This window comes from Balaenoptera ricei, chromosome 20 (genome assembly GCF_028023285.1).
Source record: "Balaenoptera ricei isolate mBalRic1 chromosome 20, mBalRic1.hap2, whole genome shotgun sequence".
NCBI lineage: Eukaryota > Metazoa > Chordata > Mammalia > Artiodactyla > Balaenopteridae > Balaenoptera > Balaenoptera ricei.
This window is the reverse complement of record NC_082658.1, coordinates 668,646-683,493: the sequence shown is the minus strand read 5'-3', so window position 1 is coordinate 683,493 and position 14,848 is coordinate 668,646. Positions and strand designations below refer to the sequence as shown.

The 14,848-nt window shown below is 50.3% G+C and overlaps 1 protein-coding gene across 6 annotated transcripts in view; it reads left to right on the top strand.

Moving 5' to 3' along the window:
• The window catches only part of PRKCA (protein kinase C alpha), a 363,797-nt gene that overhangs the window by 287,556 nt on the left and 61,393 nt on the right, over positions 1-14,848 (top strand). For all 6 annotated transcript variants that reach the window (XM_059908847.1, XM_059908845.1, XM_059908843.1 and 3 more), the window contains one exon: positions 229-325. In XM_059908847.1, the coding sequence (XP_059764830.1) occupies positions 229-325 (97 nt within the window). The remainder of the gene's footprint in view (positions 1-228; positions 326-14,848) is intronic.

Sequence of the window (14,848 nt, the reverse complement as noted above, 5' to 3'; positions counted from 1 at the left end):
GTGTGTCTGTGTGAGCCAAGAGTTAATTGTCTGAGATATTAGCGCGTCTAGAGGTTCAGGAAACGGGCCGGTTTAAGTCCAAAGTGACTGTTGATTATGAAGTTACCTGGGTACCGTCTCCCCGGGGGATGCATTTCAGAAACAGCTGGACTAGAGCCTTGGGGTGCGGGGTGAACCTGGGTGGTGCCAGCGTGGGGCTCACCCCCTCCTCTCGCCTGTCTCTGAAAGGTACAAGTTGCTGAACCAAGAGGAAGGTGAGTACTACAATGTGCCCATCCCAGAAGGTGATGAAGAAGGAAACGTGGAGCTCAGGCAGAAATTCGAGGTGAGGAGACAACACAATGACTCAATCACCTTTCCGTTTAGAAAGCTTCACTCCAGGAAGGGCCAGATTTTTGTGATCACACGTCTGGAAGGCAGACAGTCATTTAAATGTTAATCTTGTTCTTTATGTAAAGGCATAAATGTTGCGTAATCACCTTCCTTTTGCAAGCTGTTGACATTCTGTGGCTTTTATTGTTTAGAGAAAGGAGCTTGGAAACAGCCCAGAAGTGAGCGTGGTTGGTTCCTGTGTAAGGAATCGGTTTGGTATCAGCGGGGAGACGGCCCCGGTCTAGCCTCCTCCAGGTGGGCAGGAAGTCACCTGGGCCTTAACCTGGGAGGCTGTTCAGGTGTCATTATCAGGCCAGAAGCTTAATTTTCGCTGCAGATCATTGGGAAAGGCAGCTCTTTCTCATCCTCCCCTTGAGTGTGTGTCTGCCTTCTGTCCCGGTTTTGTCACCTGCCACCCCCCACCTCCCTTCTTTCTCCTCCTGTCGATCCCTGCTTCTCACTACTTAGCAGACGTCTCGGCCTTTCGTGAGCGTTCTTTCCTCCAAGCACCCGCCTTACGCTCCAAGTCGCAGCTTTTCATTTCCCCCGTTTCTCTGATCACCTGCGCTGGCCGCGTGAGGGACTCGCTCCGGCAGCCCCCGGGGCCCCTGTGCCTGGCCCGTCCCTCGGGACGCGTTCCCGTCCTGGGGCTCGGTAGGGTGCCCTGCAGTTCCCCCACCCTGAAGAGGTGCGCGCGTGCACACACGCGTGCACAGAGACCGCGCCGTTGGCGCCAACGGGCTGATGCTCCCGTGTGCCTCCTCTTCTTGCTCTGGTTTTCTTCTTGCAAATAAAGTTCCGTCCCAGAGACGCATACAGGTCATACCCAGAGAGACTGAGTTCCAAAGGACGTAAAACACAAGAATGTTCAAAGTGCTTCGTCACCGATACCTGGTCAAAGGGCTGTTGATGGCAAACACTTAAGGGCAGGGGCTGCGAGCCTGGGTGCTCTTGGGAGCGTAAAGGGGTGAAATGGGTCCCCGAGAATATAAATAAACGGCGGTGACGGCGGGCCTCCGGGCGGGTGGGACAGCGCAGGCGGCACCCCCACCCCGGGCCCCAGCCGCCGGCGGGCCGAGCTCGAAGCGGGTCACGTGCTGCCGGATTTTCCAGTTCTTCCAGAGAAGCCACAAGGCCAGATTTTCACATGGCATGTTCTGATCTGGTTTAGTATCAGCGGCCAATTACAGCTTGAACTTTGTGTGAGTCACACATGTGTCTATTGCCTTAGACACAGGGACGATCCAGCCAGTGAGAACCAGCTTGTAATCTCTGCTCTCAAGAAACAGAGGTGAAGTTCTTTGCAAAGAGGCTTACGGAAGCTAGAGGCATTGAAGCGCAAGGCTGCCCGCTAGGGTCTGGGGGCGCTTCGGGGGCCTCTGCGAGGCGTGGCTCTTGTCTGACTGCTTCTTCCTTCCCGCCACCATCCATCCCCCGGCTCCCCGCCACAGGAGCACAGGCGCCTGGAACGCTGCCAGGAGGGCTGCTTCCCTGACCCTGACCCTGTGCTCCCCGCCCCCTGAGAAGGGAACCCTTCTAGAGAGAGTGCCGGGACGGAGGGGAACCCAGGGGCTAAGGAGACCCCGCCTGCGTCCCGCGTGGCGTGCAGGTGCAGGTCACGGGCCGTGGGGCTCAGGGCCGCGGGAGGTGCGGGGCGCACCTGGGGGAGGAGGGTGCTGGGGCCTCGCGCCGGCGTCGCTCGTGGCAACGTCTGAGGCTTCTCTTTGCTGGTGGAAAAACACTGACGCACGTTTCAGGCTTCATTTCCGTGGCTTCCTGGTGAGTGACCTTCCTGTTGTTCTGGGCGGTGAGTTTAGCTTTTTACAAAGGTCAGCGTTCCAAACTCAAAACAAAAACAAAACGACCTGGGCCAGAGGGCTTGAGGCTGGAGGGCAGCGCTTCTCTCCGGGGGCGGGTTAGGGGCCGCGTGCCCTGAGCCTGGCGCTGCCCACCGTCCTCGGCCCCGGGGGTGTGAACGTCACAGACCCGGCGGTGGCGTCGCGGGGTTTGCTGAAGGGCCTCCCCCGTCCAGCTCAGTGCACGCTGTGCCTGGGGCGCCCGGTGGACCACGCTCCAGCCTTTCCTCTCAGCGCCCTCCGGCTGTGTCCCCAGGCTTTGCCAGTCACCGCGGCTCACTTAGGGCATTTGTAAAGCGCTCTGCAAGAGGCTGCGTGGGAAGCCGCTTGACGGCGTCACCGAGATGCTGAGAGTCTGGGGACACCTCTCGTGCGGCCGTTCAGAGTGGGCAGATCGGATTCTAGGCAGGGCCTCGATCGTCCAGTGGTGGGGTCTGGAAATGGGGAAGTTGCGGGGCTCCCCCGGCACCAGACTGCTGTGAGCCAGGCTGTGAAGGCCAGGTCCACATGGGGGCAGCCCTGGGTGACAGCCAGCCTGCCCGGACGGGCCCCAGTGGCATCAGGCTGTGAGTTAGGACGCTGCCTCTAGGCGCCCCCGTTTCGTGCCTCTCAGCCCGCAGCCGCAGCGGGACCCCCTCCCAGCGTCTACAGAATCCCCTCTGTTCCCTTCCCTCCATGTAACACGCGCCGTCGGGCTTGCTTTCCACCCCACTGCTCTCCCCCACTCCCGCTCTTGTACAGATACTTTCCCAGTGTGATTCAGCTGAGTACAGTTTTCTTTAAAATTTCAAGTTCCATGGTGAGTCAGGATCGGCTGAAACACAACACGACAGTTAGTCTTGTTAGGAGCAAGCCTTCCTCAGTGGGATTGTAGAACCTCTAGTCTGCAGGGTTATTCTTTCCGTGTCCAGCTCTGTTTTCTAGGAAGAGTTAACTCAACTCTGGTTTTCGAATCCTTCCCCGGAAATCAAAAGTCATTGTCTTATGAAAGAAAAATCAAAACAAATGAGCGTTTACAACTCAGCCACTGCACTAGTATTTATCTGGTCATAATATGGGAAAAGATTTCAAGTTTATTGTTGATTCTAGAGTCTTGGCAAACAGAATGATCAGTGAGTGAAGCTCTTAGGAGCCCAGGAGAATCCCAGGACGGATGGAAATGACCTTACTCTGTAATGTGTTGTCCCACTGGAGTTCGTCTGCCTAAAAGTCGAAGCCAGAACCTTGACTGTGACATTCATGGGCAGCGCATCCGTGGCCCTTTAACCTGTTCCGTGTTTGTCTTCAAATAAAGTACACGTGGACCCCGATTCACAAACATAAATTATATATTTGTTCATTTGTTCAGTAATAAGGTTTCCAGCAATGAATAAAGCAAACCGTCCCCCCATCTGTGGAGGTTAGGTTCTGTACCTGTGAGCCTTGCTTCAGATATTTTTGGGAATGATGCAGGAAGCGTATTGGGAAATCAACATAACCCCCTGTGCTGGCCAGTGACCCCCTGGACCTCCCGTCGCTGTTGAGGACATCCAGGTCTCCTGTTCCTTCCTCCCGCTTCTGGACCCCGCTCCCCGTGGTGAGGCTTGTGGTCAGAGGCCGGGAAGAGGGTCTGCTTTCCCTCAGAGGTGATCCAGTGATGGCTTAGCCGTGCTCAGCAAACTTTCCGTGAAGGGTCCCATGGTAAATACTTCCGGCTTTGCAGAGCACGGGGTCTCTGGCACAACTACTCACCTCTGCCTTCGTAGCATGAAAGCAGCCTCAGACAAGATGTCAACAAATGGATTTGGTTGTGTTCTAACAAAACGCTATTTACAAGAACAGGTGCCGGGCCAGCTCCGGCCCGTGGGTTTCCAGCCCCTGGCTCAGCCCGTGGACCCTAGAATCAGACCTGGTTCTACCATTTATTAACCATGTGACCTTCCTGTGTGTGTCCTTCACTGTAAATGGGAATAATAGCTGTATTTACTTCACAGGATTGTTTCGAAGATTAGTCAGTAGGGAAGTTCTAAAAGCGTATTTATGCAGTGTTAGCTCCTAACGTCTTCCTCCTCTATATGTTTCATTGCAAAAACTAGGTTATCGAGGGCACTTTTTTTTTTAACTTTAGGAGCTTCCCTTAAAAAATTTAATTTTCATGTTGCAATCATGCTGTAAATAATGGGCACGTTCTAAGTTCTGTAGACCAGCCGTATGATGAAATAGAGGCCTAATGGTAAGAACTTTATCGCCATTTAAGAACATTGTTTTTATGGAGAGATCTGTCCTCTTTTACATTGACATGGATTTCTGGAACGTAATGTGTGTAAATTGGGAACTTCGTGTAACTGGCAATGGATCGGATCATCCCTGGACAAAACAGGGCTTCAGCAGTTTTCAGGGGAGGGGAATTCTCACGCCGAGGAGTCAGTCTGCGTGGGCGCTTCTTCAGGGGCTCGGTTGAGGGTCCTGGTTCAACACTCCAGGTGAGCACATCTGGAAGATGCTGGCCGTAAGCCACCGGGAAGGAAGGCAGGATAATCACCAGGAGGGTGGCAGCTAATGACTCATTAGGTCAACAACAGAAAGGGCACGTCATCCACTCCCACGAAAGCCCAGCATCTCTGTGGGTGCCATGCTGCTGTTCTGATCTCTTACAAAATCTGGGGTCTGAACCTTTCGCATCTTGAGCTATGCCTGGGGACTTCTACACGACATTCACCTTACCTGTTGGAAGAAAGGGTATCTTCTGACCACGCCTGTTCCTCGTTGAAAACGTTTTCCGAGGACCTAATGGCATTTGTCCGTTTCCCCGGTTATTAGTGAGCTGGAGCATTGTTGCCTTGTGTTTGTCAGTCGGCTGACTCTTCCCCGCAGCCAGCTGGGCCATGTCTACCTGCAGAGTTGGGTTTCCCCCAGAATCAAGAAAATGGGAGGAGGAAAGGGGAGGCGAGGAAGAGGACCACTTCCCTCCCTAGGGTCTGATGCAGAGGCCTCTCCTAAGGCCTGGCCCCTCACCCCTGGGCAGGGCATTCTCACCAAGACCAGCCCTGCTACCCGGGGAGAAACCGAGCCAGAAGAGCTGAGAACCTTCCTCAGGTTTCCGTCCAGTATCACTGCCACTGCCTCTCATTTGTATTTTGATGACTCTCAGGTACCGATGGGCTTTAAAGGAACTCATTTCTACCTGTGGGGTTGCTTGTCTCCCACACATGTCGTTACAGTTATTGGAGAGTCTGAGGTTTAAAAAAAAAGTCAAGCAGCTTTCCTCAGAGGAGGCCTCACCCTTCCCTTCTGCCTGATTGTCGTGGATTCATCACTTTCATCATTTGTTTTAGATAATTTAAAAAACAACATAATCAGAAGCTAAAAGCACCTTCGTCTCCTTCTCTACTTGCTACCCACCTTGCTCCACTCCGGCGTAAGTGAAAATCTAATATTAAAAAAAAAGTTAAGAAGCAAAACAGACGCACCCATAGCGGAATTAAGACAGCTCAGAGGCCACGCGCTTTGGGCTTTGTCTGCGTCAGAATATTTCTGTTGTCAGAAAATAATGGAAAGTAGTGCCCCAGGAGAAAGCTGGCAGGTGATATTTCATAAATAACTCCGTGGAGTATAAGGATTCAGGAAAACAAGATGAATTTATTTAAATTGCAGTGTGTGAGCTCCCTGTAGGGAAATAGTTTTAAAGTGCTATAGAAGAGAGAGAAATTGATGACCATGTGTGAAACAGGGCAGTTGCTCGTGGGGTGTGGTCTTGACCACCATCTCCCATCGTGTCCCTTCAGGGAGCAGGCGATAATGGCTACGCTGCAGGCGTTTTCTGTGTTGAGCACGGGTACCGCTTTCCTCTGAGAAGTGGTATTGCCTCGTGTGGTTAAGAGCCCAGCCCTGGAGCCCTCCTGCCGGGGTTCACGTCCGCTCATCTCCATCCCACTTGTCTGAACTTGGACAGGTTACTCAGGGCAGGGTATTCTAGGAAGAATATACAACTTGGAATCGTTCTCCAGGCCTTCACATCCTGGCTCTTCCACTTACTAGCTCTGGTGACGTCGGGTGAGATTCTTAAACTCTCTGATCTTTATAGTTTCCTTGTTCATGAAACAGGGATGATAGTAGTACTACTTACTGAATTGCTCCGAGGATGACAGCAGTTCATTTGTGTAAGTTGCTTAGCCTGGTCCCTGACACAGAGTGAGTACTCAGTAAGTGTTAGCTAGGACTCCTTTTTGCTTTTATCAAAGCTGATTATATGAAAAAGACATTACCTATTCAAATTGAATTTTGACTTACGTTTATAAAACTCCGAGACTATATTTATGTGTGCAAAAGAGGTGCTACCAGAAGGCAAGAGCGTTCCAGACCCCTGTTTGAGTATTAGAAACATTGTCAAGGCCTCACTCCTGAGAAGAGACCGGTGCATTGATTGTGCCAGCGTTCACAGCTCTCCGGAGGCTGAGGCTGAACTCTCGTTCTCCCATCTTGATGGTGTTTTCAGAGGACGGGCTTCCCAGGCCGTCTCTTCTTCGGCTGTTTCCTGTGGCACGTGGCACGTGGCACGTGGCTGCACTTTCCCTTACCCTGAAAATCCTCTAGGGCTGCACTGCCCATTTCAGCAGCCACTGGCCACACGAGTCCATGGAGCATTGAAAATGCGGTCCGTCTGAGCTGAGACGTGCGCGCTGTAAGTACGAAACGCACCCCGGATGTCAAAGGCGCAGTAAAAAGAAGAGAACGTAAAATAGCTCATTAGGTCCGTCTGAGCTGAGACGTGCGCACTGTAAGTACGAAACGCACCCCGGATGTCAAAGGCACAGTAAAAAGAAGAGAACGTAAAATAGCTCATTAGGTCCGTCTGAGCTGAGACGTGCGCGCTGTAAGTACGAAACGCACCCCGGATGTCAAAGGCGCAGTAAAAAGAAGAGAACGTAAAATAGCTCATTAGGTCCGTCTGAGCTGAGACGTGCGCGCTGTAAGTACGAAACGCACCCCGGATGTCAAAGGCGCAGTAAAAAGAAGAGAACCTAAAATAGCTCATTAGGTCCGTCTGAGCTGAGACGTGCGCACTGTAAGTACGAAACGCACCCCGGATGTCAAAGGCACAGTAAAAAGAAGAGAACGTAAAATAGCTCATTAGGTCCGTCTGAGCTGAGACGTGCGCGCTGTAAGTACGAAACGCACCCCGGATGTCAAAGGCGCAGTAAAAAGAAGAGAACGTAAAATAGCTCATTAGGTCCGTCTGAGCTGAGAAGCGCGCGCTCTAAGTACGAAACGCACCCCGGATGTCAAAGGCGCAGTAAAAAGAAGAGAACGTAAAATAGCTCATTAATAATAATTTTTATGTTGATTGTATATTGAAATTATATTTTGGATCTATTGGGTTAAATATACATTTAATAACTCTATTCTACTTTGTGTTCTATGCGTTTATATGTTAGTATTAAATATAATATTATTGGAATGAATTTCACCTGTTTATCTTTTTAATGCGGTTACTAGAAAATGTAAAATTACGTATGTAAGTCACATCTGGACAGGGCTAGTCTAAGACATTCCTCCCAATGAAGAAAAACAGTTCCTTGCAAGATGGGGACTGAAATGCAAAACCCATGACTTTCTGATGTACAGTATTTTTCCCGGGCTTAAGAAATCAGTTGTTTCCAAGAGACTTAGATTTCAGAAAATAGATTCCCTCAAGATTCTGAGCCCATTATTGGGTGCAGATAAGTCTAATTTTTTTGCATGGCCAAGTAACTATATTAGAGACAGGGATATAACAAAGCTGGGGTGATATTTGAGTTATCTAGTAATTTAATAATACACATTTCTAGTAATAATCTCAAAAGTCGCAATGAAATCTATTGAGATTTTCTGGTTAGTTGGAAAGTTGTGAGCGGAGGTCAGACGTCCAGGGAAGTGAAGGGGCAGGGCACCTCTGGCCTGTCTTCTGAACACAAGGTTGTCTTACGTCTCGGATTGTAGTAAACATGTGACCTGAAGACTGGGATCCCGGAGCTATGTTGATTTTAACAGGTATTTTGGAAACAGGTGACACTAGCTTTTTGTGGCTGAAATATTTTATTTGGAAGACTTGTTTGAATAGATTCTACAGAATGTCCACTGGTCAGAATCTAAAGCTGGATTAGCAATGGCTTCTGTCAAAATAATGTATGAGGTTGTGTCTTCACAGCTTTTTGTATTTGTGACCATTTGGTCTAAACCCAAAAAGAAGCCAAGATAAACTTGATCCCCATGGTGCACGAGAATGAACTGCTTTGCAGGATCTGTGCTAGAGCTCCAGAAACCAGGATCACCCTGGAAACTCTGCAGATGCCTCAAGATCACATATGTATCTGTTCTTATTTATTCTGGGGAAACGTTTTGAGATTATCCTTGTTACTGATTAACAACACGTGCTCCGATTACGATTAGAGTTAAGGTATTTAAATCACCAAACATGAGACTCAGTTGCTAGGTTATATGTGGAAAGAGCAACAAGGATTCTTCTGTTTACTGTTGTTGAAACTGGATTTTCCAAAAGCCTCCATTGTCTTTGAAGACTTTAGCTAATTCAGGATATTCTTCGGATGGGAAAAAAATAGTTCATTGGAGACCCTCAGATAAATTGTAGCTGTTTGTTGATTTGATCTGGCCTGCCACTGTTACTATGGAAACCTGAGTACTTTCAGATGACCTTTTGGACACAGAACAGAAAATCTAAGTGCCCTGATACGGATTCTGCTTTTTTCCCACCTAAATGGCTTACATAATTACTTTCTGAGCTGTGTGATGTTAAGAGGGGGAAAAAAATCTATAAAATGTACATCAGGTAAAAGAGATTTTATTTTAATCTTTGAGCTTCGGTTCTGTCTTAGGAGTAAAATCTTAAACTAAAATGGGACAAGGCTTAGCGCTGGAAACCGTTTTCACCCCTCCGTTAGATCATTGTAATGGGGTTAGCCCTGCCCCTCAGCAGAGCAAACTCCAAGGAAGCCTCTGAAAGCAACTGCACAGAATTTTTATTAGTCTGTGGGGGAGGGTGAATGCACTTATATTGCAGCATGGCAACATGTTTTCAGTATAATTTATCTTATGGAAGTGATTTTGTTGGGATACCAAAAGAAGACAGTACACCCCGGTCATCTGTTCCATCCTCATGAATTCCTGAAATGACAGAAAAGCTTTGTGTTTGTAACCGTGGAGGTGGCCTTGTGGCCTTGTGTTGCTGGTTGAAGAAACAGGGCAAACCTAGTACTAGGAAGTGTTAGCAGCAGTTATCACGTGTCCCCAGGCCCTGGTCCCCACAGGGGATTCGCGGGTACCAGGATGCTTCCCCCTGTTGACAGGGAAGGGAAGGAGGGAAGAGAGAGCCAGTGTCCGTCGACATGACGTAGACATGATGCATGTCTTTATCATGCAGTCTCGAGCACCTGATGAGTGCAAGGCCCCTAGAAGAGAAAAGCTGGAATAAGGATAACAGCACACTGGCCGGTGTTTGCTGTCTTTCCCAAGGAGCATAGCCTACAGGGAATTAGGATTGTGGATCCCTAGAGACATGATCCCAGGGTCTCTGAAGGGAGAGGTGACACCCTGGCGCTCTGGACGCTGGCAGCTCCACCTCTGCTCTGTGGACCAGCAGCACGTGGGGGCTTTAATGTTAAACACGTCCACGTGCGGGATCTAGGCGGCTGCTGGGGGTGAAGAGCACAGCTCTGGGTCAGGCCGTCCGGGTTCGGAGCTGCAGAATCTCAGACCCCGTCCTGGACTTGCACTGGGTCAGAACCTGCATTTTTTTTTTTTTTTTAAAGAAATTCACGTTCTTTTATTTATTTATTTATTTATTTATGACTGTGTTGAGTCTTCGTTTCTGTGCGAGGGCTTTCTCTAGTTGCGGCAAGTGGGGACCACTCTTCATCGTGGTGCGCGGGCCTCTCACCATCGCGGCCTCTCTTGTTGCGGAGCACAGGCTCCAGACGCGCAGGCTCAGTAATTGTGGCTCACGGGCCCAGTTGCTCCGCGGCATGTGGGATCTTCCCAGACCAGGGCTCGAACCCGTGTCCCCTGCACTGGCAGGCGGATTCTCAACCACTGCGCCACCAGGGAAGCCCCAGAACCTGCATTTTAACCACGTCCCCAGGTGATTCGTGTGCCCGTCACAGCTTGAGACACGCCGGTGGAGAAGACGTGACCTGTTGACTAACAGGTAAACACGTTCAGATTCCAGGGTGTTTGCGGTGAGGGCAGACTCCAGCACCCCAGTATCCATAGCAAGCAGCACGGGGTCACAGCCAGCCACGTGTCCGCTTCTTGTCTTTAGTATCTCATTTTATTTTATTTTATTTTTCAATTTTATGGAAGTACAGTTGATTTTCAGTGTGTTAATTTCTGCTATACAGCGAAGTGATTCAGTTATATATGCATATATACAAGTATATATATGACCTTTCTGTGTATCTAACCTGTCCACTTTTAAATGGTGGGGGAGGGGCTTCCCTGGTGGCGCAGTGGTTGAGAGTCTGCCTGCCAATGCAGGGGACACGGGTTCAAGCCCTGGTCTGGGAAGATCCCACGTGCCGCGGAGCAACTAGGCCCGTGAGCCACAACTACTGAGCCTGCGCGTCTGGAGCCTGTGCTCCGCAACAAGAGAGGCCGCAATAGTGAGAGGCCCGCGCAACGCGATGAAGAGTGGTCCCCGCTTGCCACAACTAGAGAAAGCCGTCGCACAGAAACGAAGAGCCAACACGGCAATCAATCAATCAATCAATCAATAAGAACGTGAATTTCTAAAAAAAAAAAAAAATGGTGGGGGAAAAATCAGAGAAGAGTAATATTTGTGATACTTGAAAACTAGGTGAAATTAAAATTTCAGGGTCCACAGACTGTTAGCGACACAGCCACGTCCGTTCATTCCCTTGCTGGCTGTAGCTGCTTTCAGGCTACGACAGCAGAGCTGAGTCATGTGACAGAGACTAAGACCCACGAAGCCTAAAATACATGTTGTCTGGTCCTTTGCAGAAAAAGTTTACTGACCCCTGGAAAGATGGAATAATGGAATATCAGAACTGGGAGGGGTGTTAAAATCATCTTTGTTGATGGGAAAACCAAAGCACAGAGGAATTTAGTTGAGCTCGTGAGTAGCAGGACCCAGCTCCCATCTAGCGTAAGGCTTCTCTCCCCTGTCCTGGTCCTGTTCCCCCCGCACCCATGACGCCCTCCCCCAGGTGTACGCCGTGTTCTTTCATGCATCTCAGAACCTGCTACGTTCCCTTGGAAAGACCCTCCCTCCTCCACTTGCCTGTCTCCGGCTCATCACATCCTACCCCAGCCCTTATATAATCCTCCAGCCTTTTAAACTGGCCCGACGTTTCCTTGTGCAAACTAAAGGCCGTTCCCTTGCTGGACACACCTGTGAGATGTGTCACCTTCAGGTGTCCAGAGTAAGAACCTTGGGTCCTGCTCTGAATGCTTTGAAATCTAAACGTCAGGCCCGCGAGGAATCCACCTTTCCCTGGCTTTTGTCGACGTCGCAGGGAGGGCGTCTGAGCTCAGGTGTGTGTCTGGGAAGAGGAGGGAAGCCGCCCAGGGCCTCGGCCGTGCTGCAGCCCACCATCTGCCTCTGCTCACACCCCGGGTCCCTCGAGCACTGGGGCGAAGGCACACGTGCGATGAACATGGTCACCCTTGGAGATGGACCAGCTCCTTTCCCACCCCGCTGGTGGGCTCCAGAAATGGGTAATTCTGGGCATTTCCCGCTGGTGAATCCGGCCTCTCCTCGGGGATAGGGAGCTAAGACGTGAACCTTGTTGCTAAGGACGTTGCTGAGTTGTAACGGGATGTGAAAGCTTCTACCGTGTCTCCACTCTGTGGGTAACAGTCCTGACCCTCTCTCCTTAGCCCACGCCCGGCAGCTAACCTAGATGACTCAGGCCACAGGTCAGTTCTTTGTCCGGCTCTCGAGACGCTGATGCAGCCTCACCACTGAAAAGATGGTGACTGGCTTGGTGTCACGTGGCAGGAACGAGGCCTGGGGACACGGAGGCTTCAGAGGGCTCACCACGGTGGCTCCCAAAATGAGGCCCAGGAGCCTGTGACCGGGGTGCTCTCGGGAGTTTTGTTTTGCTTTTGCTGATGGTTTTGTTTCCATGGATGCGGTCGCCTTGCCTTTCAAGACCTTGGCCTTGGTTGTTCCTCTTCCCAGGCGTGAAACCAACAGACAGGTGGGGTCACGGAGTGTCCTCGCTCAGGAGCTGAGCGAATTCAGCACTGCTGTGTCTTCAGCGCTTCATTGAAAACCAGGTGGTTAACATTTAGGCTAATTGCAGCCGACACTGACCGTGTCCACTTTGAGCAGGGACACTTTGCTTCCTCCCCGCCCACCCTGACATCCAGGCGTGCGGTCCAGGAAGGCTCCCTCGGGGCTCCTGCAGACTCTCTGGCTGATTGACTGCATAAGCCTTTCCTTTTATTTTTCTTTTAAAGGAGATTTGGGTTGGTTTGTTATAGCCAAGCTTGAAACAGCTTAGAGTTCTTTCTGGGTCCATTTAAGTCTAAGAATAACTGCCCGGTAGCGGCTGGAAGGCTGCAGGCTGCACGACGCTTGCACAGAAGGGTCCCTGCTGGGGGATTTTTGTCCGCTGCCACAGATGGAAGTTGGAGGTGTGACCCCCTAAAGCTGTGTCACAGACGTCCCCAGGCATCTCAGCCAATCTGGAGACCTCGCTACCTCGAGGTATTCAGGCAGAGATTGGGCAACTCTATCAGAAGCTACAGGAGAGAAAGGCAAGCTTGAACTTCATCCGCAGCTCTTTCCAGCACCAGGATTCCAGTGAGAATGTTTTGTTTCTCTTGTTAGTTCCTTTTCATCTTGATGTGGATTAAGATCTCTAGCCTAAAATAGAGCTTTGGGGATTGGAATAAAATGCCCTATTTTGAGAATAATTATAAATAGATTTGTGATTACAGATTTAAAGGGCCATAATTATAAGATGTAATAGAAGATCATTGATCCAGACCTGTCGAAAACAGGTGGGAAATTCACAAGCTGCCCAGTGTCCTGTCTTTGTGGGCAAAGCCTTCCGAGCACAAAATATCATCCACTTGTCTCTAGTCTCCTCTCTGCTCAGGATCAGGGCTGTCGTGACCCTTTCAGGCTGCGGAATTTGGGTTCAGAAAATCAGCCTCCCTCACATTTTCTCCCAGCAGCTGACCCACACGCTGTATGAACTTGGAGAATGAATCCCATGACTGTTTGTGTAGAATTCTCTGTTAAGATGGTCTCAGCTTGCTTTTCTCACATTAGTACTTGAGAAAAGTAAAGTTTTCCAGTCATGATGGGTTATTTTAGAAGTTGAAAGGTGAACGGATGTCCGCCTGAAGAGTCAAACCTGGTGGATACCTGGCATTTGGTCAACCAGAACTTGGCTAACGAGTTGCCCAACGATTTTATGTTTCGCCAGTAACCTTGGGCCTTCTGAATCACCAAGAAAAAGTGCATGTTGTTACACATAGTTTTAGTGGCAAGTGGGTTTGGTTTTATTCTTGTTGATGGAGTAACAGCGATCTGTGTATAAAGCGACCTGGTAACTGGCTGTTAGCACCGCAAACACTCGACTAACCAGCACCCCTGTGTCCCATCACCCCGTCCCGCGGATTGGCCAAAAGCAAAGGAAACACGTGAACATTGTGGAGCTGTTGCCATGATGCCACGTCTGGCCGCACAGGCGCCGCGAGGAAGAGGAGAGAAGGGTCATGGCCCCTGTGGTTTGACACGGTTCACCGGGGAAGGGTTAGTTCCCGGCCCTGCAGGGGCCACGGCAGACCTGCAGCCACAAGCACCGAGCGCTGCGCACCTGCCTTCCCGCCGTCTCTCCCCTGCTCTTTGTCTGCGTCGTCGGTGGGGCCTGCGGTGCGCGGTACTCACTTTGCCGTCCTCCTGTGTAGCCAGCACTTGCCCTGCTAACCCCGCGGTCTTTCTCCCTCTCCTGCCTTTCCCTGGGCGTCACATCCGCCTCTTAGAGATAGTGCTTCCGTCACCCTGTCGTCTCCCGCCTTCCCTCCCACAAAAACATTTGCCCGCTTTCTGTGGCCCCCCTGCCTGCGCCCCCAGCCGTGCCCCCCCCTCTGAAGGATGCACTGTGTGTCCTGATAGCTAGAAACTCGTGCCCACTGTGTCCTGTCCAGACGGCCACGGCGCCCCAGCACGGAGAACGCTTGTGTGTCGACCACCCAGAGGATACTCCAGTCCTCCCCCATCTTCAGATTAGGTGCCTTTAAAGTTTTGCCAGGGAAATAGTGAAATCTCCTATGAGTGATTCATGAGAAGTTCAAGCCAATTTGGAAAGCAGCACATGAACGGAAAGAGTGCATCTGTAAACTGACAACACATTTTCCTTTCTTTCTGGTAATACATATTTCTAATCACATATCAAGACCCATTTCCAATCTGATCTAGGCATACACCTACATTAGCATGCAGTCAGTGCGACGTACTTGCACTACGTGTGTGTGCCGATCTGCAAGATCAGTGTAAATATGTCATGGGCTGAAATCATCAAATTGTTCTGATGTTCTGCATGCCTGGCTTCATACTCCTACCTCTATTCCATTTTTTTCTCATTTCTTCCCAACTCATTTAATTGTTGTAA